Source organism: Pangasianodon hypophthalmus, chromosome 9 (genome assembly GCF_027358585.1).
Source record: "Pangasianodon hypophthalmus isolate fPanHyp1 chromosome 9, fPanHyp1.pri, whole genome shotgun sequence".
Taxonomy (NCBI): Eukaryota; Metazoa; Chordata; class Actinopteri; order Siluriformes; family Pangasiidae; genus Pangasianodon; species Pangasianodon hypophthalmus.
The window spans coordinates 30,382,824-30,407,157 of NC_069718.1; the positions used below are offsets into that span (position 1 = coordinate 30,382,824).

Consider the following 24,334-nt stretch of genomic DNA (forward strand, 5'->3'; position numbering starts at 1 on the left):
ATAAAGAGATTTGAGAATAATTTGAGTGCATTACTGCACATATAGTTTACATTTCTTTTCTCTATGCAGGGAGGTCCTGTTTCCAGATCTTTCCTCATGTTCCATCGAACAGAAATCCGCTCTGTACATCACAGCCAACACTTCATTCAGCAATCAACGCAGCAAAGCATACTACCAAATTATGAGACCTTACCTGGGTAAAACAATCATCCACATACACAGAAATACTAAACACACACAGGTGTAGTGTTTTAGAACAGCAGTAGTTGGATTGAATGAAAAGTAGCTGCACAAACGCATGCACATATGCACACCCACATGCACCCACCCACACACACACCCACACCCACACACACACACACACCCACACACCATGAATTTAGTTGTTAACATGTGTGTGTGTGTGTGTGTGTGTGTGTGTGTGTAGGTGGAGCTCCTGTGGAGGATATACAAGCTCTTTCTACCCAGAACATCAGTATGGACATCACCATATTCATTAGTCTGGACCCTGCTGTTCTCAAGGTATAAAACATAAACTGAACATAGTGGATGCTTGAGTTATAAGAAGTAAAATAAAGAAAACTGCAGATGAACTTGATGAAAACTGTTTTTGTGTGTGCCAGATCCTGAATGTGAGCACAGTGAGGAATCTAATGGGGGTAAACATAGCTGATCTGAAGCTGTTTGAGAACTCCTCAGTGGTTCAGTCCTGGGTGTCACGACAGAACCAATCTGATCTGAACACACTGAATCTTGGCATCATCAACCACAACCCTTGTTATGGTGTAGACAGGTGAGCTTTTTTATCAAATGGAAAAGGAGCAAACTTTATAGAGAAAGTTTTTAGTAGATGTATAACATTATTCTTTTTTCTGCACAGTCACCCACTTGATAGCGAGTTCGCATCTGGAAATGTTTCTGCAGTACTGTGTAACTTCAGGATTCCTGCCTATGCCTGTTCATCAGTGAGTCCTCTATGAACAAAATACCTCTTCTCAGGTTCAGTCCTTTTACGCAGAAGATGAGTTGACCACAGAAACCTCTGTTTCTTGTCTTTCAAGGTTGTTGTTCTGTCCTCTGATGATCTGGCCACACTGCTCACATGCAAACTGCCAAGTAGCCTGAACTACTCTAAAGAAACATGGAAGCTTTTCTTCCAGAATTTTCCTGCACCTTTGGATGATGTACTGGACAGGTTTTCACACATGGTATGAAAATTTGATTGGTGCTGTAGTTAAAAAAAAAAAACAAAAAAACATTTGTGCACTGCTATGCACTGAAGTATGTACTCATTCGTGTAGACCCACAGCAGCATTCGGTCTGACTCAAATATACTTGATGCCATCTGGGAGGTGATAATCAAGGACTTCACTGCAGCACAGCTGATGAATGCCGCTTTCATCACTGAGTGGTTCCAGATGAGGCTCAGACCATTTTTGTCATCAGTGTCCGCAGACTTTCTGTCCAGCCTCAGTTCCAAAAGCTTCAGCTGTGAGAGCTACCAGATTGTGTAAGTATGGACAATGGAATTTTAGAACTCTGCATGTGTTATTTAGGACATGAAGATGAAGTAATTCATGACAAAATCTGATCTGTTCTCATCCAACTTAGGGTGGAAGCTCTTAGCAGTCAAGAATCACTCATGAAAGAGGAACAGAAGCAGTTGGTCTTTACTTCATTCATCTTTCCCTTCCTGTCAAGAGTTGACCTCCCAGGTACATAGGCCCCTTTTAATTGTTCTACTAGAGAAAGCTGGCAGTCTTCTACTTGTTTTAGCCTGTTGAGATTAAGCCAATTGATTGCCTGAATGAAATAAACCAAGAGCCATTGAGAATGTTCTGGTTAATTTAACTAATGGTCTGTGATCTTTGTAGACCCTGGCTGTCGTTCCAACACTTCTGGCAGCAATAAGTGGCTTGAAAAGAACCTTGGCAATTTCTCCAATTATGCCCCCTTGGAAAAGCTCAAAATTCTAAATGCAAATTTCTCCAGCGTGAGTAACATCAAAGTTGCACCAACTTTATGTTTCTTGTGAGTTTGCAATTGACTATAGTAGTACCAGTTGGCCTCTGGATTTTGGTGGAGAGGGCAGGCAGCTGCTGTACCACTGAGCTGGTGTGAACAGAATGTGTGAAATGCATGTTTTGTCCTGCAGGTTGCAGTGTTAGGCTTACTGTCCAGTGAGCAGAAGGCACAGTTCATCTTGCAGCCGGATTCAGGAGTGTTGGGAAATGACTCTGTGTTTAGAGAGGTGTTTAGCAGTGTGATCACATCTTTAGATCGGAATCAACTTGGCAGCTTCTTCACAGTCTTCCACCAGACTGCAATACAAGTGAGGATCTCTGTAGTCTACAAACCAGGGCACATTTCTTTTCGCAATAAGACACGTTTATTCTATGCATACTAATCGATGAAGTCCGAGTGTGTCCAGACTGTTAATCCGTGCTGCTGTGTGTTTGCAGATGAACATGACTAGCATTCCTTCAGCAATATCACACACCATTCTGAACATGACACTCTTGGATCTGGTGCCTCACTTCCAAAGTTTCAGCCCAGGGGACTTTGCCCTGTGGTTCCAGACTTACCTTTCCTTCTTCCTTCCTGGGATTGGTCCAAACACCCTGTCGATCATCCCCATGAACATCAGCTGTGACTCCTACAGAGAGATGTGAGCTCCTCCTCAACGTGAACGCACAGATCTATTCTTTACTTTCTTTGATTTTTAACTTGTTTACTTCTATGTCGTTGTGTTTACAGAGTGAAAGGACTTGATAATGTGTACAGTGACCTCTCCGCAACACAGTCCGATACTGTCTTCAATTACACACAAGACTATCTCAAGTACCAGTCCAGCCAAGGTCTGTGTGTGTGTGTGTGTGTTGGGGGGGGGGGGGTTTGTTTCAAGTGTGCGTGTTCTTGCTTGTGTATTTGCTGACTCAGCCTAGTCCAGTGTGCAGGCAGTGATCAGTAGATGTGATTGGCAGATGAAGAATTTGGGCTAAGTCAGGAGTGTCCCACATTCACTGGTCTAATATCAATCTGAATTCAGCACAGACTTTTTTCATTAGTGCCCTATATTGCCTCACAGGCCTGAGCTGCTACAGCAGAGGAAGCTTCTACATGTTCCTGAAACAGATGTTCCTCAATTTTGGATTCCCTGACCTGAAAGATTTCCTGTCTCTGATCCCAGCTGACCGACAGCCAGAGGTATTTCTGCTGTATAACACTGATCGTGTCAGTGAGTCGCTCACTAATAGTTTAAGCGGCAGCCAATGAACTGTCAACATCTCCCTCTGTAACGAGTGTGTTGTCTCTGCTCTGTGTCCTCTAGCTTTTGGGCTCCATCTCTCCGGAAGAACTCGGAGAGTTTCTGAACAGGCCAAACACAGTGATTGATGGTTCTGAGCTCTGCACACTCCTCAACAACTACAATAGAACCAATCAATACCTGGAGATGGTACACCTGTCTTCATTTCACATACCCTTTTAGTCCATCTGGATTACTTGCCTTTATTATATCAGGATTAGCTCATAGAATAATCCCTGTTTCTCTCTACAGGAGTCTGTTTTATCCTCAGCTTTGGCCAGCCACACGTTGGAGTGTGTGTGGCCTCGTGCTCTCAATGCCTCATCTCAGGCTGATGTAGAACAGTGGTTTAAGGTCACACTGGTTCACTACCTGCCCTACCTCAGTTCTCAGCTCATCAGCTCTGCTCAGCTCAGTGGCGCCTCCTGTCTGTCATACAGGAAACTGTGAGTATTTGTTTGATGTACCATTACACAGGGCTGTCAGCACAAACACTGCCCCCTGTCTCTTGGCTAAAAAATTGAGGATCTGTACTAAAATCACCTATATATAAATGCGTTTTTGAGCAGGGTGTCTATTCTGGGGGACAACTACACTTTTTCCGCAACCGATTTCACCCCAGCTGATGTGTACAGCTCTATAAAGATCTATCTCAAAAGCAGTGGTATGAATAACTACACTTCTTTCTCTCTCTGCTAAATAGTACAGCACATTAGTTTTAATTAGTCTTTCTGTGTGCAAATTTCTATGTCTACATGTCTATCTGTGTATATCTTTCAGATGGCAGTCCCCACTGCTATAGCTCCTCAGATCCTCTATTGAACTCTACTGCCTGGTTTGCTCATAACATTGGATTCTTCATCACCTTCATCACCCTCACCGATCTCCAGTCATTTATATCAGATAGCAAGGTAACACAAACATGCACACACACATGGGATCCAAAAGTCTGAGAGCACTAGTGCAAATACTTCTATTTTGCATTCCTTTCTAATTTAATACAACAATTTTCATCATAAATTACTGTATATTATTGTATACACACACACACACACATATACAGTCAGGTCCATAAATATTGGGACAGTGACACAGTTTTGGTAATTTTGCCTCTGTACACCACCACAGTGGATTTGAAATGAAGCAGTCAAGATGTGACTGAAGTGTAGACTTTCAGCTTTAATTCAAGGGGTTTAACAAAAATATTGCATTAACCGTTTAGGAATTACAGCCATTTTTTACAGAGTTTCTCCATTTTCACAGGCTCAAAAGTAATGGGACAATTGACTGATAAGCAGTTTCATGGCCAGCTGTGGCCTGTTTCCTCCTTATATCATGATAAATTAAGGAGATAAAAGGTCTGGAGCTGATTCCAAGTGTTGAATTTGCATTTGGTAGCTGTTCATGGGAACTCTCAGTATGCCGTCCAAAGAGGTGTTGATGCAAGTGAAGGAGGCCATCATTAGGCTGAAAGACCAAAACAGACCTATCAGAGAGATAGCAGGAACTTTAGGAGGGCCAAATCAACAATTTGGTACATTCTTAAAAAGAAGGAATGCACTGGCGAGCTCAGCAACACCAAAAGGCCTGGGAGACCACAGAAAACAACTAAAGTGGATGATTGCAGAATTCTTTTCTTATTGAAGAATAACCCCTTCACAACATCTAGCCAAGTCAGGAACACTCTGGAGGAGGTAGGCCTATCATTGTCAAAGTCTACAATCAAGAGCCACCTTCATGAATGTAAATACAGACGGTTTACCTCAAGATACAAACCGCTGGTAACGCTCAAGAACACAAAGGCCAGATTAGACTTTGCTAAAAAACCTCTAAAAAAAGCCTGACCAGTTCTGATGCAAGATTAACTTGTACCAGAATGATGGGAAGAGAAAAGTATGGAGAAGGAAAGGAAGGGCTCATGATCCAAAGCATACCACATCATCCGTCAAACATGTGGAGGCAGTGTTATGGCATGGGCATGTTTGGCTGCCAATGGAACTGGGTCACTGGGGTTTATTGATAATGTGACTGTTGATAGAAGTAGCAGGATGAATTCTAAAGTGTACAGAGCTATACTTTCTGCTCAGATTCAGTCAAATGCTGCAAAACTGATAGGACAGCGCTTCACAGTACAGATGGATAACAACCCAAAACATACTGTGAAAGCAGCCCAAGAGCTTGGAAATTAAATGTTCTTAAATGGCCGAGTCAGTCACCTGACCTCAACCCAACTGAGCTGCTTTTCACTTACTGAAGACAAATCTGAAGGCAGAAAGACCCACAAACAAGCAGCAACTGAAGATGGCTGCAGTAAAGACCTGGCAAATCATCTCAAGGGAGGAAACTCAGCATTTGGTGATGTCCATGGGGTCCAGACTTCAGGTAGTCATTGACTGCAAAGGATGTACCTCCAAGTAATAAAAATAATCCTAATATTTATGATTATATTAGTTTGTCCCATTACTTTTGAGCCTGTGAAAATGGAGGAACTCTGTAAAAAATGGCTGTAATTCCTAAACGGTTAATGCAATATTTTTGTTAAACCCCTTGAATTAAAGCTGAAAGTCTATGCTTCAGTCACATCTTGACTGCTTCATTTCAAATCCACTGTGGTGGTGTACAGAGGCAAAATTACCAAAACTGTGTCACTGTCCCAATATTTATGGACCTGACTGTATATATATATATATATATATATATATATATATATATATATATATATATATATATATATATCCATATATTTCCATTTCAGAGCTTCTTAGTATTTGATATGTCCCCTTTTTGGTTTAATGACAGTGTCAACTCCAGTTGACTCCACAAATTTGTGCAAAATCTTATGATCCATTTTAAATCAAATCCATCAGAGTGTCACATGTGCATGCACTCCTATAGAAGAAATTAGGCCTGATGAGATTCTGGCCTTTTGTACAAAGCAGTTAACAAGGTCAATATCACAAATCTATTTACATTTAAATAGAAATAGTGCAGAATCTTGAATATTAAATATTCAAGATATTAAACATTACTTTCTTTGTTTTAAATATTTAAAAATTCTGTTTCTGTTTATTTCCAATTTTAATTGAAAAACAAAAATCCCAAATGTGGTCTCAGACTTTTGGACCCCACTGTATATATGTACACTATATGGCCAAAAGTATGTGGACACCTGACCCGACCTGTTCAAAAATTGCCATAACAGACTCCACTCCAGGCTTTCTTTTTTGGAGTAAGTTTGTGCAAATTTGTGCCATTCAGTCAAAAGAACATTTTTGAGATCAGACAATGAATTTGGACGAGAAGGCCTGGCTCACAGTTAACATTCCAAATCATCCCAAAAGTGTTCATTGGGGTTTAGGTCAGGGCTCTGTGCAGGCTGCTCAAGATCTTTCACATCGACCTTGGCAAACCATGTCTTTATGGAGCTCGCTTTGTGCACAGGGACATTGTCATGCTGGAACAGGTTTGGGCCCTTTAGTTCCAGAAAAGGGGAACAGTCAATGCTACAGCATCCAAAGACATTTTAGACACCTGTGTGCTTTACATGTTGTGCCAACAGTTTGGGGAAGGCCCCCATATGGGTGTGATGGTCAGGCGTCCACATACTTTTGGCCATATAATGTATATATATATTCTCACACCACACACACACACACACACACACACACACACACACACATACACACAGTACACTACTGCCCAATGTTTTCACATTATTCATAATTCACAGCAGATTCGTAGCATAGCCATCTGAAGGTAGTTACCATAAACTGCCATATATCCATGCACTCCAGTTTCTACTGCAGCTGGCCTGGCTGTGGTCTGAAACATGGGTTAAATCAACGCCTGCATACTCTGCTTAATGTAAGTCACACTTGCATCTAGAAATGATTCAGAAGCATGTTGTGTGTTGTGCTGGCAGTGGCATAGCCAGAAATTAATTTCAGTGGAATGAGGCAATATTCACAATTATTTTTTCCTCATCTGTACAATTAAATTAGTAAATGTGACATGCTCATGCATTTCAGGTGGATGAAATCACCTGAATCATTTAAGGCACAATCTATGATCATCTTTCCATATTAATAAAATTACCATGATATACATTTATCACACTGAAAAAGAATAAAATAACAATAATAATAATAATATGCGAAAATTACACCTTATATTATAAATCCTGCTCACATTTCTTATAATACACTGTATTGATGTTGCGGTGGTTAGATTTGTTGTCATTAAAAAATAAATATATAAAAATGTAATTTTATTTGTGTCAAAATCATCTCGTCTCGGCTTTAATGTATCATCTCATGCCTAATATATAATATATCAGATGGCAGCAGTGCAATACATAAAATCATGCAGATGCAGATCAAGAGCTTTAGTTAATATTCAAATCAAACATCAGAATGGGATCTCTGTGACTTTAATCGAGGCATGGATGTTGGTGCCACAAGGGCTGGTTTGAGAGTTTCAGAAACTACTGATCTCCTGGGAAGATCCTCCTGGGAACAATCTCTAGAGTTTACACAGAATGGTGCAAAAAACAAAAACATTTAGTGAGCAAGTTCTACGGACAGAAAAGATAAGAGATATCAGATAAGATAGATCATATCTTGTTGATAAGAGATATCAGAGGAAAATGGCCAGATTGGTTCGAGCTGCCAGAAAGGATATCGTAACTCATATAATGACTTTTTACAATTATGGTGAGCAGAAAAGGTGGATGAGCTACCACAGCAGAAGACCACACTGGGTTCAAATCCTGTCAGCCAAGAACAGGAATCTGAGGCTATCATGGGCACACACTCACCCAAACTGGCCAGATGAAGTCTGGGGAAAAAAATCACCTGGTCTTTCCAATCCCGCTAAACTATAGAGATATAATGACTGCTGTGTGTGAAAATCCCAGGAGATCAGTAGTTTCTGAAATACTCAAACCAGCCCCTCTGTTACCAACAACCATACCACAGTTAAAGTCACAGAGATCACATTTTTTCTTCATTCTGATGTTTGATGTGAACATTAACCGAAGCTCTTGGCCTGTATTTGCATGATTTTATGCACTGTGCTGCTGCCACATGATTGGCTGATTAGATAACTGCATGAATGTGCAGGTGTACAGGTGTTCCTAATAAAGTGTATACACATATGGAATGCAAAATATGTAAACACACAATGACCTCACAGTTTATTGATTGTGTTTTTATTGTGTCCTGTAGATTGGTGTGTTCCTGGAGAATTCGGAAAATCTTCAGTTGTTTAATAACTCAGAAATTGCAGCCAGTGTCACAGAATACTACACAACTCAATTATACATCCAGAATCCCAACTTTAACCCTCTCAGGTGAAGCATTATATGTACACTATATAATACTAATCTCTAATTTCAAAATCCACAATTGAATCACTAACTAGGGGTGCCCAATTCAAGTCCTAGAATGACAGAACACTGCAGAATGTTTGGTAAAATTCATTTAAAAGAGGCAATCCTGTTGAGACCAAAACCTTATTATATGAGTACTTTTTGGTAAAAGTTTGGTACTTTTTGGAGTCATTTTGTTAAGTATGCAACCATAAAGACTATTACTTCATGAATATTAATTTTGTCATCTTCATGGCTGTTTTATAGTTTGGGTAGTGTGACAAGCCAGGATTATAGTACAAAACCAAAGAGGGAGGCAGGTCTTGAAGAAATCAACGGTCTATAGGTTTGAGTAAAGGCCTGTGAAGGAAACTGCCCATAGACCCTGACAAAAGTTGATGATTTTTGCAGAATTGACATATTCTGGACTGTGAGGACTGAGTGTTCTGTTGAGAAAATATTTATTAACATACAACCCTGTTCAGAGTCAGCAACTTAAGTCCAAAAGTTACATCAAAATTTATGTTTGATAATGTAGGCATATTCGGAGTCAATTTATGCCAAATTAATTTTTTTTTTAATATTCAAATTAATTAAGCCAAATTTCAAATGTTGCTATGTTATGCAAACCACCTGTGCACCGTGTTCCTCACTGTCTCAATTAGGCTGATCAAAGTTCCCTGCTTTTAGCAAGAAATTTTTAAGAGTCGACTGTTTTGGCATTGTCTGTTCAACCACACAACTGTGCAGTGACTATTTGTCGGTAGAAAGAGGAAACTTTAAAATAAAGATTTTACTTTTCACTCAAGTTGTTGTAAATAATTTAATTTGTAAATTAATGTAATGTAATGTAAAGAAAATTGTTGTATTAAATTAGAAAAGAATGTAAAATTGAGGCATTTTCACTAGTGCTCTCAGAACATTTTCACTAGTGGTCAACATTAATACACCCCTGCACTATAGACTACAACAAAAACTAAAATTAATGTATAGCTTGGAAAAATGGTGTAGTACATGGTTTCTTGATTAACAGGAAGTATCAGGTGCAAGTCCTTCATCTTTGTTATGTATATAGGCAGACGCTGATCAGACTCCATGTGTGTGTTTGTGTGCAGATTACCAGATGGACTTCTCTGTAAAGCCCCTGGCTCTGTGTTTGTTCCTCTTGGAGATGCAGACAGTCAGACCATTGTGTCGAGCATCAACAAATTCTGCAGTGAAACCAATCCAGAGGTAATCAGTCCATTTTGAATACCAATCCCAATAATGGTACCAGATTTTCTACCATTTGAATGAGCATGTCTAATCAATCATTCTGTAACAGTGTAAGTTTCCCATCCTCCTTTTCTCTCAGATCACAGCAACACTTGTGGCGAAGTTTTCTACTTTGTCGGCATCTACAGTTCAGCTGCTTGGCAGCCAGAGTGTTGGCCTGACTGTTGGCCAGATAAATTCTGCTTCCTACAGTGTGATAACCAATGCTCTGCCTACACTTAGTAACGTCAGTGGCTGGAACCAGGGCCAAGCAAATGCCCTCATCCAGAGCATCATTAGTGCAGGCTTAAATGTGAGTGTACACTGCACACTACCCAACACAAAAATGTTTCTATAATATGGGAGTGTCTTCCTGTCAGGTGTTTTGCCATAGAGTTTTTTTTTAATTCCTACCTTTCAGTAGAACCGAAGATGCAATTGTTCGAGTGGAGAAATATTACCTTTCAGTTACCTTTCAGTCAGTTACTTGCCATCTGGACAGATTCCAGATGCAAATTCCACATCCAGAATCAAATGCCTTTCTTAGCACACATTTTTATGAATGTTCATAATGATGCAACACTACATAGAAGACCAAGCCACTAAGCAGTCATTTGTCAAGTTCAATTTCAACCCCCTGAAATGTGGGGTATGTTTAAAGAAGGTTGCAACTCCTATATGGTGTAAATATAGCATGCACTTAAAAGAGAACAGTTGATTTTAGGTTGAGTTTTGGTTGGAATTTGTTGAGCTGTAATCTGATTGGCTATTGTTTTTGTTAACAGATTAGCAGTGCCTCCTCTCTGTTATCTCTGGGCACGCTAATTGAAGGAGTTCCCTCTGCAACCATCTCCAGCATCCCATCTTCTCAGCTTCTGTCTTTATCCCAGAATCCAACATTCATCAATAATATTCTGTCAGCACCAGTTATTCTACAAGAAACCTATGTCCAGCAGGTACTCACATCTCGCAATCACACATGCGTATATGCCATATTCTATCACAGTTTTTATAAATAATTATAACAAAATGTGATATATATATATATACACACACACACACACACACACACATGTATACTCTTTCAGATCATCTCTGTAGACCAGACCAAAGTGATAGAGAATGTCCCAGATGCACTGGTCATGTATATCCCAGTTATTCTACTGTCATCTCTGAGCTCTGTTGAGGTTTCACTTGTTAATAACAAGAGCTGGAGTCATGAACAGGTAACAGAACATACACACAATTAAATACTTCAGAAAGGATTTCAAACAGTAGAACATATAAATTGCTTTTGTATGGAATAGAGTAACTTGTTACACATTAAGACATGTAATGCTTGTGGAGTCATGATATGTGTAAAAAATTAATAACTGTTGAATTCTTTGTTTTTTTTTTTTTTTTTACCAGGCTTTGATGTTTTTTGGTGCAGTGACCAGTGCCAGTGATAATCCAGAAAAGTGAGTTAAAAACACATATTCTTATACATATTTTTTTCATTATATAAATATTTACTGCCAGAATAGGTCCACAGTGTGTGAGCAACAGCTGTACATGTCCAGCTAAGCATTATAATATTATGGTTTATCGCATATCTTTTTGGTGTTGAAAATCAAGGTGTTCAAGTGTGTGTATGTGTGTTTATGTGTTTGTGTATGTGTGTTGGTTCCCCCCATAGTCTGTCAGCATCAGTACTGCAGGGATTCACCTGCAGCTCAGTTCAGACTCTCCCACGGCAGAAAATCAAAGATCTGGTGAAAGCCTGTAGACCACGTGCAGGCAGAGACAAGGTCCTCCTGAAAGAGGCTCAGGTACATACACTCTGATATTCTTCCAGAATGAGTTCATTTTAATCATGAATGCTAGCAGTTGAGCATTTTAATACACCTGTTTTATGTCAGGTTGTTCAAGATTTTTCATGCTTTAAAATGTATAGCACTACATTGCAGATGAATTCTAAAATCTGATCAGGATTAATTTTCTATTATTTCCTCACATGGTTATGATGGAGTGTCAGCTGAAAGGCAGATTACTGGTCTATATTAATCTGCTTGTTCTTATGTGTTATTGTTTCTATGTAATGGTTCATTCACAGGTACTTTTATAGCAGATGCTATATATTAAAATTATTCGCCAGTGAGAACAGGAACTAACTCGTTTCACTGACGTTCCACAACTTTAAATGTAACTCTAAATGGATAAAAAGTTTGATGTGTCTTTCATTAATAAATAAAAATTGTAATTGTTGGTAAATTGCCATGCCATAAGAGAAATAAAACTCTTGGGGATGTGCTGTTAATAAAAAAAACAATAATAAAAATCTCCGGGCAGGTAACAGTAACTTTGCATTTTGCATTAACAGTTAAAATTTGTTTCCTGTAGACAGATTAAAGTCCAGGTTAAATATTGCTGGTTAATTTGTTAATCAGCTAACACTTTTTAGCAAGTTACATACATTGACTGTCATGTTACCTTACATTAGCCAACTAGGTTTAACCATGGGAGAACATCTGAAAAATAAGGGCAAATGTTGGTGTAGCAACAGTTTTCTGAAACCGTCATGCATCATACATGTTAAATATTTTTGAGATTGTTTGAAGTTATCGATGCCATGAGAGTGGCGTGGTAAATTGAAGTAAAGTAAAAAGGATGCTGAATGTAACAGTGCATAATTCAAGGTGTTCTCTGTTGTAGCTGACCTGCATGTACAACAACATGAAAGAAGACTCTGAGAACTTCACTGATGTCCCTTCTGACATGCTCCTCTACTACAGGTGTGTAAAATAAAATGCACACTGTATTCATCTGTATTGGTTGCTATGTTGCATATTTGGATTTTTTTGTGGAATTGTTTTATATATTATATGTTATGCTTTACTTGTGTGTGTGTGTGGGTGTGTGTGCGTGTGTGTTAACATAGCTATGACAAAGTGAAGCATGGGAATTGCAGATCATATTTCACTGCTTTGGGAAGAGCAGATTTCTTTGTTCCTTCAAGTGTTCTCAATAAAGCAGCCACCCTGTTCAACAATGCACGGGAATGCCTGGTAATAAGCACAGATACAAACTGTACAATTACTTATAATACAAAAAGTAGAAAAAATTATTTCATAGTCCATGCACTGATTATTGGAACTGAAATGCTTTGGAAAACATAGCAACATTTGAACTACATAGCAACATTACTACTACAAGACCCAGAAGCCCAACTGCTAAGAGAAAAAGAATAAAAAATTTCTAAAACCTTGCACACATCTTATCGTAGGTGCATTATGCTTCCTAAAGCACAAGGCATTTCAATTGCATATCCCTGTCCTTTAATGTTACAAGATGCTAGCTTATAGCCAATAAAAATTGTAATTTAATAATTTAATACAGAGTAATCCTTACAATTCACACATGCAACTGACTCGTTCACTTAAATCACACAGGACAGCTCGCTAACATACAGACCTACATACATCAGAAACCAGCCTGTGTGCCTCTGCATGACTTTTCTGCATGGTTTATGATGTTGTAGGGTATATCTGGTGTGAGTCTGACCAGGGATCAGGTGGAGGTTCTAGGGAATATGGCCTGCACACTGGACTCCTCCTACATCCAGAACTCTCACCCTCTCATTTTGGAGAAACTGAAGAACTGTGGAGATCTTTCTGACTCTCAGATCACTGCTATACAGTCACTACTCCTCAGTGGAAACACCTCTTATGGGTGAGAGTGAGAGCTTAAAGCGAAATCTGAAAATAGACCAGAGGTAGAAAAAAAGGTTCAGGGGCCAGTTACACCAGCTGAATGTAAGTGTTACTGTAAGTTAGAGTTGATTCTAAACCATAAGCTGAGAGGAGTTTGTTTAAAACTCCTCTGAATTTCGGTTGCACCACAGATACTTAATGTATATAACTAGTATTGTGTAAGGTGATCATAGATGAAAACTTTGTCACAGAGAGTGCTATATTTCACCTTCACCAGCCAATCAAACATAATCCAAACAAACAATATTTACAGTGGGGGCTAAAAGTCTGAGACCACATTGAAAAACTGGGATTTTTTAAAATTTAAAACTGGAAATAAAGATAAAGTTTTAGAATTTTGAAAATCGTAAAAAAAAAGGAATGTTGCACAATTTCTAGGTCACTATTTAAATTTAAGCGCATTTGTGATATTGACTATGCTAACTCCTTTGTACAAAAGGTCAGATTTTCCTTATCTCATCTATTGAAGCATGGGTTTGAGTGCATACTGTCATTAAAGCAAAAAGGGGATATAATAAATACAAAGAAACTATGAAATTCCTGTAAATATTTTTAGGATTCTATGTTTCACTTAAGTTGTTGCTGATAATATCATCTGTAATTAAAACATTTGTGTTAAATTGAAAAAGAATGTCTAGCAGAAGCATTTTCACTAATGATCTCAGACTTTTGGACCCCACTGTACATTCATGATCGAAATGTGTTGAGACATAAAGAAGTGGTTAATGTCAATCTTTTTTCAGTTTATTTTATTTACATCAAGTTAGTTATATTTTAACCATAGATATAGGAACAAAAGCAAAAGGCTTGTGCTTTGCAATTAAGTGGTGACTCAATTTATCATTGATTTTATACTGATATTCACGTGTCCTATTCTACTGCTTGGGCTCTTCTGTGACAAATTTAACAGCATTTTGGTAACAAACCAAAACAATGAAAAATAGCTAACCCCTACAAACTTATTCCACATTTGAATACACTGAACAACATGTTACAATTATACTAATGTATATTTTTGTTGTGTACCTTGCCATTATTTCAATTTGATGACGTATTGCACTATAGAGTTAAAGAGCTTGCTAAAACAGCCAATTTGTAGTCTTATAACACCTATATGTTATATGTTCCATTATAGAAACTGAATTTCTATGAGGTATACATGTCTAGTTATCATAGACCATGAAGAAACTATTCACTTGAAGAAATTCTCCTAACAAAATACAAATATGAGGGTTAATGCTCTTATACACTGCATATGGTAACATTGTTCAATTTGAACACAATCACTGAGATGTGTTAATAACAGCAAACATTACACTACTAGCAGGACTGTGCAATTTTTTTTACATTATAATTTAAGGATATGTTGAAACTTACTTGGTGCAACCATGAATTTTTTAATAGTTCATACTCAGACTTATTCGCCATTTCAAATTAGTTCAAATTAGGCTATGATGGTACTTACCTTCAACTGGTGCAAACAGCTGCATAACTTTACTGTGATGAATCTTTTAGTAAAGACCAAGCTTTAATTGCATGTCTTAAATAAAGTGGTATGTGTATATACATATAATTGTATTGTATTGTGTTAAATATGCATAAAAACTTTATTTTTTATGACTGATTTGTCATTAATCAGTAATCCTTTAAAGTGGAATGCGCAGACTCTGGAACAGCTGAGTATCCTGCCTCTCTATTTCAAATCAGACTTCTGGGGACAGTTCAGCTCTGTATGTAAATCTTTACTAAAATAAATCTTTAATGTACTTAAAAAACATTAGCTTTTTTGCTATCATTTTGCTAACATTTGTTATCTATTTTACCTCCAACTTTTCTGTGTTTATGTAATATTTTATTTAGAATAGACATTCCCCAGTGATTGGAATTGTTGTGTAATTTCCCTGTAGGATCTAAAAAAGATGTTTTTGAAGAAATTCATGCCTTTCCTGAGGAATCAAAAGACCCCGATACAGAAACTGAGGAAATTTTTTATGGAATGCAACTCCAAAGTGTCCAGAGTCCATCGTGCTGCAGGTAACAGCGCTTAAAGCATAAAGACATACCCAGACACAATGAGGTGATTTTGTTATTAAAGGTGGTCTTTAATAATGCAAAATCAAAAAGACATCAGGGACAGTCTAGGATTGCAGTGCGTGCTCTTTGTATCTCAGCACTGAATGCGAATTGTTTCCCTCTCTCTGGCTCTAACAGTATGCACCACTGGCAACATCACAGCTGTGACAATTGCAGACGCATCATTTCCTGTGGGATATGACTCCACTCAGTTTGATTTGTGTTTGAATATCACTGTCCTGCAAGACAACCTGGCAGCCATCACTGAGAAAGTGGTGGACACCAGTTTCCAGACTGTCATTCTAAACAAGTTAAACCAGGTCAGCAGCACTGAACACTGGACTTATAAATGCTGTAGGACAGAAGAGATTGTGAACAGTTGTTAGGTTGTATATGGTGTTTGATTTGGTAATATGTGTGTGTGTTTGCTGTAGATCTACCCATCAGGCCTTAATGACAGTGTGCTACAGCTCCTGGGCCCTACGTCTCGTGTGGCTACAATTGATGACATCAGCAAGTGGAAGATAACAGTAACTGACACACTGTCCTCTTTGATGAACTCAAATAATGGAAACTGGGCACCAGAGATGGTAATAAAGAAGTAGTGTGTGTGTGTGTGTGTGTGTGTGTGTGTGAGAGAGAGCGAGCGAGAGAGAGAGAGCGAGAGAACTATGATGTACATCTGGTACAGTAGATCACATCAGATGATGACTTCTGGCTGTAGATTTCTTGTTAAATGGAGCTAGTGACATTAAGAACCTAACATGTAAGTACTTCTCAGATATGGATGTATTTGGTAAAAGAGTAATTTGTGTGTGTTTTATAGAGTAATGCAGTGATTACAAGGTATCTGAGCGTGTCTAATCACACTCTGGGAACTGCTGAAATAAATGCAGTTGGTTCCAATATCTGTTCTTTGGATGTCAGTGTACTGGAAAATATCACTTCTGAGAACTTGAAGTAAGTACACACATATATGCACAGTCATACACAAATATAAACACACAAAATACACAGATTCTTATTTTAAAGTCTGGATCTTCAGTTTGGAGACCAAAATGAGTGCACATTGTGCAGGAGACAGGCAACTTTTTACAAAGTTTCATGCTTCTTTTATTTTTATTGTTTTATGTGAATGCTCATCAGCATTTTACACATTTACACATGCACAAACACAAATACACAGAGTTCACCTCAGCTCTCTCTCTCTCTCCGGGTCATGGCGTCCCATAAAAGATAAACAAAACCACACATAAACAAATTTGCTATGATCGCACACAGGTGAGAATCATCACACATTACTTGACAGTTCAACTCGCCTTCTCTTCGTCAACAGCTGACACTCAACCACGCACCCACTGCCACATACCTCCACCACCCATCTCAGGCTGGGGAAACATCTAGCCTGCAGCCAACACCCCTCCTCTCCCATGATCACCTGGGACAAAACAGCCCCCAGAGCTCTACCTGACACATCAGGCTGCAGAACAAAAGGGAGAGAAAAGTCATGAGAATGCAACAGTGGGCCCATACACAAAACCACATTTACCTGGCAAAAAGCCCGCTGGCACAGCTCTGTCCACTGGAAAGGATCTGGTGCTCCTTTTTAGTGAGGTCAGTCAGTGGGCTGGTGACGTCCAAAAAATTAGGTACAAACCTGCAATAACAGCCAGCCCCAAGAACTGCCTCGCCCCCTTTTTGGTCTTGGGTCTTGGGCAGGCCTGCCCATTGCTGCTGTCTTATCAATTTTGGGACACACCTGCCTGTGGCCCAGATACTGTACTGTTGTGAGCCCTCCCATCTCAAGGATCTCAGGACAGCTCTTAGATGTTGTAAATGCTGCTGCCAATAATTGCTATAAATCACTGTCATCTAAATAAGCAGCAACACTGGCACTGTGTGGGCAGAGTATTCTGTCCATGAGACATTGAAATGTCCAAAAAAAAACCCAAACAGAAGGGTTAGGGTTAGGTTGACAAATTCATGTTTCCCAAACGGAGTGGAAAAGGTGGAGTTGGAGTCAAGGGACTCTGTCAATATCCCTTGGTTAAATCCAGTGTCGAATAAAAGTGAGCCGTGCCTAACCAATTGAACAGTTCATCAATGCATCTCATTGGGTATGCGTCAAATTTAGACACCATGTTGACTTCCACACAAAAAATGGAATGACCCATTGGCCTTGGGCACCATGGGGCTACTCTGATCACTGTGGGACTCCTATATTACTCTCATGTCAAGCATAGCATTGAGTTCATCCCTGAACCACATTTTTTTTTGTGTTGAGGTAGCCGGTAGGGGCATTTGTGTACCACCATGTCTGGAGGAGTCTCTATGTGGTGTTCTGTGGGGTCTGTTTGATACTGTAGGCTGAATAGATGGAGCAGTTAGTGCTTAAAAAGATCAACATCAGTTATATGAAACTGGTTTGGATTTTTACCCAACAAAGGGTACAAAAACACCTATTTGCAAAATATGCAAAGAAAGATTAGCAAATTGAGGACCCAAACCATAACGCTACAAACCTATTTAACTACACCAAAAAAAGAAAAAACAGAGAGCATGCTAAAAACCAGTTGACATGGGGACCGCTTTTGAGTCTATGTAGCATCACCACCGTCACCTGCCCGCCAGAGGGAGCCCTCGCCCGAGTTTGACAGTTTTAACAGCACTGCAGCTAGGGCTAAAAGCACTGCAGCTACAGGACTAAAGCAAAGAATAACCTATTCTTTGGCCAAGGATATATACCCAAGTTTAAGAAACATCTAAAAAATAGCTCATCCTCATTATGACTTACTTAATTTCATCTTAAAAATAATTATTTACATTTTAAAACAGTTTCCATTTTGTTGGGAAGTGGATAGTATTCAAATTTGTTTGAAAAGGTACTTTGTCCTAAGTGGTTATGTTTGTTTCCTATGTTTGTAGAGCTATATCTTTATCAATAGGGGAATTAATTTGGTTGCTCTGTTCAGGAATCTAGCAAAATAGTTCTAAAAACCAACATAAAAAATAATGGATCATGTTATATTTTTTCACTTTGCAGGAATGCAAACACTCTGGATCTGTCCTCATGTTCCATTCAACAGAAGTCTGCTCTGTACACCATTGGCAACTCCTCATTCAGCAGACAACGCAGCAATGCCAGAATATATTACCAACTCATCGGGCCTTACCTGGGTAACAAGCTTCCACACACAAAGCCAAACACTATGATTACATGCTCATTCACTTTACAAAACAAAAAAAACCACAATCATCATTCATACACATGTACATAAAACCTATAAATTTGCCTAGAACAGTAAAGCTATAACATTTTGCAAAGTAATCATGCCTTATATTGCCATCTGTGGCAGGGAAACCAAGGGACCATAATTGGCAATGCTCTCTGGGTGGGAGGGGCATACTCTTTCCTCTATCAATCAGAGCAATGCTTAGCCAATCATGGGCATCTGTGAGATCATGTATGTGGGCAGATAGGACTCTCATCTGAGTGTGTTACCCAGCCATGTGATGCAGCATGAGCAGAAGTTTGAAAAGATGTGGCTGGCTGGCTTCATGTGTCTTGGAGGAAGCATGTGATAAACTTCACCCTTCCCTATAGCTGGCTAATATGTGGATGAGTATTGATAAAATTGGGAGGAAACAGGATCAACATTAAAAAAATATAATGTTCTTGCTGATGCTCAATCACAAAACCATAAAGGCAAGCTCTAATCTACATGGGACTACAAATCTACAATCTACAAAGGCTCCATACATAGGGATAATTAACAGTTTTTAGCATAGTGTAACTTTATTTACAAATGTTACATTTTGCTACATGATTGCCATTGCACACACGGAGTCATCTCTTCCAACTTTGTCTCCCAGTTTGGTAACAGTGTCACATATAATGTGCAACCTTGCGGCAGCTTTCTGATCCAGCCATGAGAATGATTTCAATTTGTTCTTCTTTTGTCAAAGGCATTTTTAAAGGCTATCTGAAAAAGAATATAATATAAACTAAGTATGAAAAATTTTGGAAGATATTTTGCTGAAACGTGTTCATTTCCTCTATGTTTGGAGACTTTGGGGACACGCTGTACTTTTATAGTACTCAAACTTACCAAATTAATGTAACTGTGTGTGTGTAGGTGGTGCTCCTGTACAAGATATACAATCTCTTTCTACCAAGAATGTCAACATGGACATCACCACCTTCATGAATTTAAACCCTGCGGTTATCATGGTATGAAATGTCAATACAGCTGATTTAGCAGATCTGCCCACAGAGGTGCTGCCTTTTTACTGAAAAGTGGAGCTTAATAGCTGAGATTTTTTTATTTGATACAATAATATAATGAAAAAAATGTTTGTTAATATTTGATCAGAAGGTTGTAAGTTCAAATCAAGCTGCCACTGTTGGGCCCTTGAGCAAGGCCCTTAACCCTCAACTGCTCAGTTGTATAAATGAGATAAATGTAAGTTGCTCTGGATAAGGGCATCTGCCAAATGCCAGAAATGTAAATGTAAATTTGTGATGTTTTTGTGTGCAACTCAGGTCTTAAATGTGAGCACAGTGCAAGGTCTACTTGGGGTGAATTTGGTTGATCTGAAGCTGTTTGAGAAGTCCTCAGTGGTTCAGTCCTGGGTGGCTCAGCAGTACCAGTCTGATTTGAACACCCTGAACATTGGCCTAGTTGGGGGCAAAATCCCCCCTGTGACATCTCAATCAACAATCACTACTGTCACCACCAGCCAGACAAACCAAACGACTTCTGCCAATACCACAGCTCAGGGTAAGAACACTGTTTATCAAAAAGCACACTGCTACAGTAAGCTAGAGTTTACCCTATCACCAGTGTAGTGTTCAATTCCACATTTACTGTATTTTTTGTCATAATAATTTATGTATTTTAATTACTGTTACTGTTTATTGTTATATTAGCATCCACATTATTCTGTTCATTAGACCTGGGTACTAATAAACTATTACCAAATGGGACTGTCAGAACAATACTCATGCACAAATGTTACTCCTGAAAACCTGGAATTTTGATGCGACAGCCAAAGAACTTTCAACTAAAGTTCAGGTTTACTTAAAATACCAGAGCCAGATGCCTAAAGTTAGCAACTGTCACATAGTAGATGTACAAGATGCATGTTCTATCTTAGAACATTAAAAAAATTAAATAGTACAGTAAGCCTTCAAGCAAGAATCATTTTGGTATCAGTATTGATAAACGGACGTTTCAGCAGCAGTAGTGTTACAGTCGCTGCACCAGTCTGTGGTGATGAAACAGGAGCTCAGATTGTGGATGAAGCTGTCAGTCTATGTCTCTTTTCTCACTTATGGTCACGAGCTATGGGTAATGACCAAAGAATATGGTTGGGAATGAATGAATTACTGGCAGTGGTATTAAATTTAAATGATACCCAGTCCTAGTGTAATGACATACAAAAAGATGTTAAACAAATGTTATCTAACATTTATGTCTAATTGTTTGTGTGTTTGTGTGTGTGTTTCAGTGTCGGGTGCATCTAGGTTTCATGCTGGAGCACCATTCCTCCTTCTGTGTGTAGGACTCTTGACTATCACACACTCTCTTCACACAACATAACATCAACATTTAACTACTATCACTAATTTATATAATCACATCTAATTGCTGTTATTCAGCATGTAGTCTATTGTCATAATTAATTATTATTATAGATTTTATTACCAACATTTTTCTGATACATTTTCTGTAGATGTTTGTTTATGATGATTCCCTATGTTTCTGCATATGAGGTCTATTAGTTTGAATACAAATTTTGGGGTATAACTAATCTAATGTAATTTTTATTCTTTAAACAATTAATCTTTTGAATAATCTATAACCTTTGTTTCTTTCAGTATGGTTTTAATCTAGGTATATATGTTGTAATCAATGCAAAATTGTCTTAATCTTCAAAATCACAATTAGCCTTTGTCCTATATTTTTTTAATATGATTATAGTTTATTTTCTAAAATATCTACTGATACAAGATTTTGTGTCATTATTAGGTTTAGTAATATTTGTTCTTTATATCAAACCTCTGTTCCATTAGAAATGTTGTTCTTTTGTTCCATGTTTTCTCCCCAAATGAAACCTCCAGTGTGCTTGTCCAGTCCTGTTCAGCCTGGAATCCTAATTCACGAGGCTAAAATTAGTAACTAAAGTAAGGAATAATGCATGGCTGGCTAGTTTGCTGCATTAATACAAACTAAGTGAAACAAAGCAGCTTATAAATTTCTGTGGAGGAGACAACTGTGTAGACAGACTCCACATCTTCATCTCATAAAGTTTCCAATATAGCACATCACGTTTGCAATCTTTAAGAAAAGTCACCCAGTTGTTGCCAATTGTTTTGGTTACAAGCTGAGGTGTTCACTCTTTACATCACAAATAAAGATTCAAGTCTGGCTAACATCTTTATTTTCTTTTGATATGTTTAATCATGGCTTTGCTCTGCAATTTATTTTGCTTAGTTTCATTAGTATTTCCACGCAACTGAATGTTACTTATGCTAATCAACCTAGTACAAGTTGTTCTACAATCATACAGATCCCTAGTTGGTCTGTGTAGTGCAGCAGGCGGTGAGATTTGGAAGTATGTGGTACAGCCACAACATGCACTGGACTACTGTGAAGTACATTATGTTTTACCATATGTACTAAATGAATTTTTTTGTTTTGCAGTCATCAGTAGAAAGGAACGTTTATCTTCTTTCTCTCATTGTTGAACTTGTACGAAATCTGGGCTACTGATTTGTCCACCCCTGCTGAGTATGTAATCTTAGAGTGTTTCCAATACACAATCTTTCCAAACAATGTTTAGTGTAGGCTCTAACAAAAAGAGATGTAACATTAAAACTTCTTCAGTATTGTTCAAATATTATGAGTGAAATCTGTCTCACAGAATGCACAGAATGCAAGTTTGGCATACTGCTGATGGAAATAAATTTATCAGAGCAACTGAATTTTTTTTTGCAATTAGAAGTCCTTGCAACCCATTGAAACTTCATGGTTAGATATGGCCACATGTTATTCCTGTAGAAATTATTATTGTAAAAAATAATAAAAACAGATAACCCAAATAATCCTGTTTGTACAATTAACCCTATTTTAAGAATTACATTTTTAATGTAAGACAACAGCTATCTCCCTTCTTTCTGTGTGAATAAAAATGCATTCTTCTTAATCAGACTGCTGTATTATTTTAGCATAGATTTACAGGTCATAGAAGGCCTTTGATGTAAAAGAGAGCACTTTTTACAAACTATTTCAACTGGTAAAGCAGGAATGCAGACATAACACCACTGAACCTATGAACCTAAGCTAAGACAACAAAAAGATCCTCCAGCATATTAATGCCATCAACTACATGCACAGACAGCAGAGAGGTCAGTGTGCAGGACACTGAGCTCAGAACTTCAGAATATTTAAATATGTGGTGGTATGTTTCCCAGAATAACGTCATAAACTTTTACAGTCCAGTCAAAGCCTTGCTCTGAGCATCTCTGTCATTAATTCCATATGGATTCTTCCAAAGCGAAGAATGCACAGTTTCGTCATACTGTATCTGTCTTCCACTGTTAAACATGTTGTGCTCTAGATGGCAGCAGTGGCCTTCTGGCACTGCACTATACACTCAACTACTTAAACAAGAATATAACAAGGATGGAGTTATATGCACTTGATGACAGCGTTGATACTCTGTTAGTACTAGACAGACATACTCCATGGGGAGAATATTAATATTTAACTGTAAATCTTCATTTGTTTGCTTAACTGACCTGAGGCAGCTGGGGAACATCAAGTGCAAAGAAAAGCTCCATCTATTCAAGTCAATTACACAGTCACTACAGTGTAAAAGTGTTTGTACACGAATTTGTTGAAATGGTTGTTGGTTTGGACCTCTTTCACAACTAATCAAAAGAGGAAGTGAGATTGGCCAACACCTGTTTAAGATGTAGATAAAGACATGGTACATTGACAATGACTATGATTATTTATAAAGCACAATTAAAAAGAGTAAACTATCAACCAATGTGCTGAAAAAAAAAATGAGTAACTCAGACTAAACTAAATAAAATATGACAATGAGAACAAACATGGTTAATTAAAAGCTTTAGTGAAAAGATAAGTTTTTAATTGAGATTTAAAAGCTACCAGATTCAGAGCTGTTCTAATATGCAGGGGTAGACTATTCCACCATTTTGGGGCCACTACTGCAAGGCGTGGTCTCCTTTCCTCAGCCTGGATTATATTTTATATATTACGTTCTATCTAGTAACAGTCAACATTCTCTGACCCACAGACCTAAGACATTTGTGGGGCTTGTGCAGATGTAAAAGGTCTGAAAGATAGCAATGTGCTAACCACCTTAAGGATTTAACAATAGGATCTTAAATTCGGTTCTATAGCAGACCGGCAGCCAGTGAGGAGTAGCTAGTATAGGGGATATGTAGTCTCGTTTACAAGTCCTCGTCAGTAGTCTAGCAGCAGCATTTTGAACCACTTGCAGTTGTGACAAAAATGATTGACTAACTCCTATATAAAGAGAGTTACA

At 38.3% G+C, this 24,334-nt stretch overlaps 1 protein-coding gene across 1 annotated transcript; it reads left to right on the forward strand.

The window, feature by feature from the left end:
* The first annotated feature begins 75 nt into the window (after positions 1-75).
* LOC117597902 (uncharacterized) lies at positions 76-23,231 on the forward strand. The gene is made up of 35 exons (XM_053237266.1): positions 76-197; positions 428-522; positions 624-793; positions 881-965; positions 1,062-1,208; positions 1,302-1,510; positions 1,612-1,715; positions 1,875-1,993; positions 2,156-2,332; positions 2,463-2,668; positions 2,758-2,858; positions 3,089-3,207; positions 3,332-3,457; positions 3,560-3,753; positions 3,877-3,971; positions 4,088-4,218; positions 8,533-8,657; positions 9,791-9,908; positions 10,030-10,242; positions 10,715-10,885; positions 11,018-11,155; positions 11,340-11,389; positions 11,608-11,740; positions 12,624-12,703; positions 12,850-12,976; positions 13,450-13,640; positions 15,321-15,411; positions 15,589-15,715; positions 15,893-16,074; positions 16,189-16,344; positions 16,581-16,714; positions 18,798-18,931; positions 19,891-19,985; positions 20,298-20,535; positions 21,266-23,231. The coding sequence occupies exons 1-35, from the start codon at positions 182-184 to the stop codon at positions 21,355-21,357; spliced, it is 4,689 nt and encodes a 1,562-aa protein (XP_053093241.1). The 5' UTR covers positions 76-181; the 3' UTR covers positions 21,358-23,231.
* Positions 23,232-24,334: the final 1,103 nt, after the last annotated feature.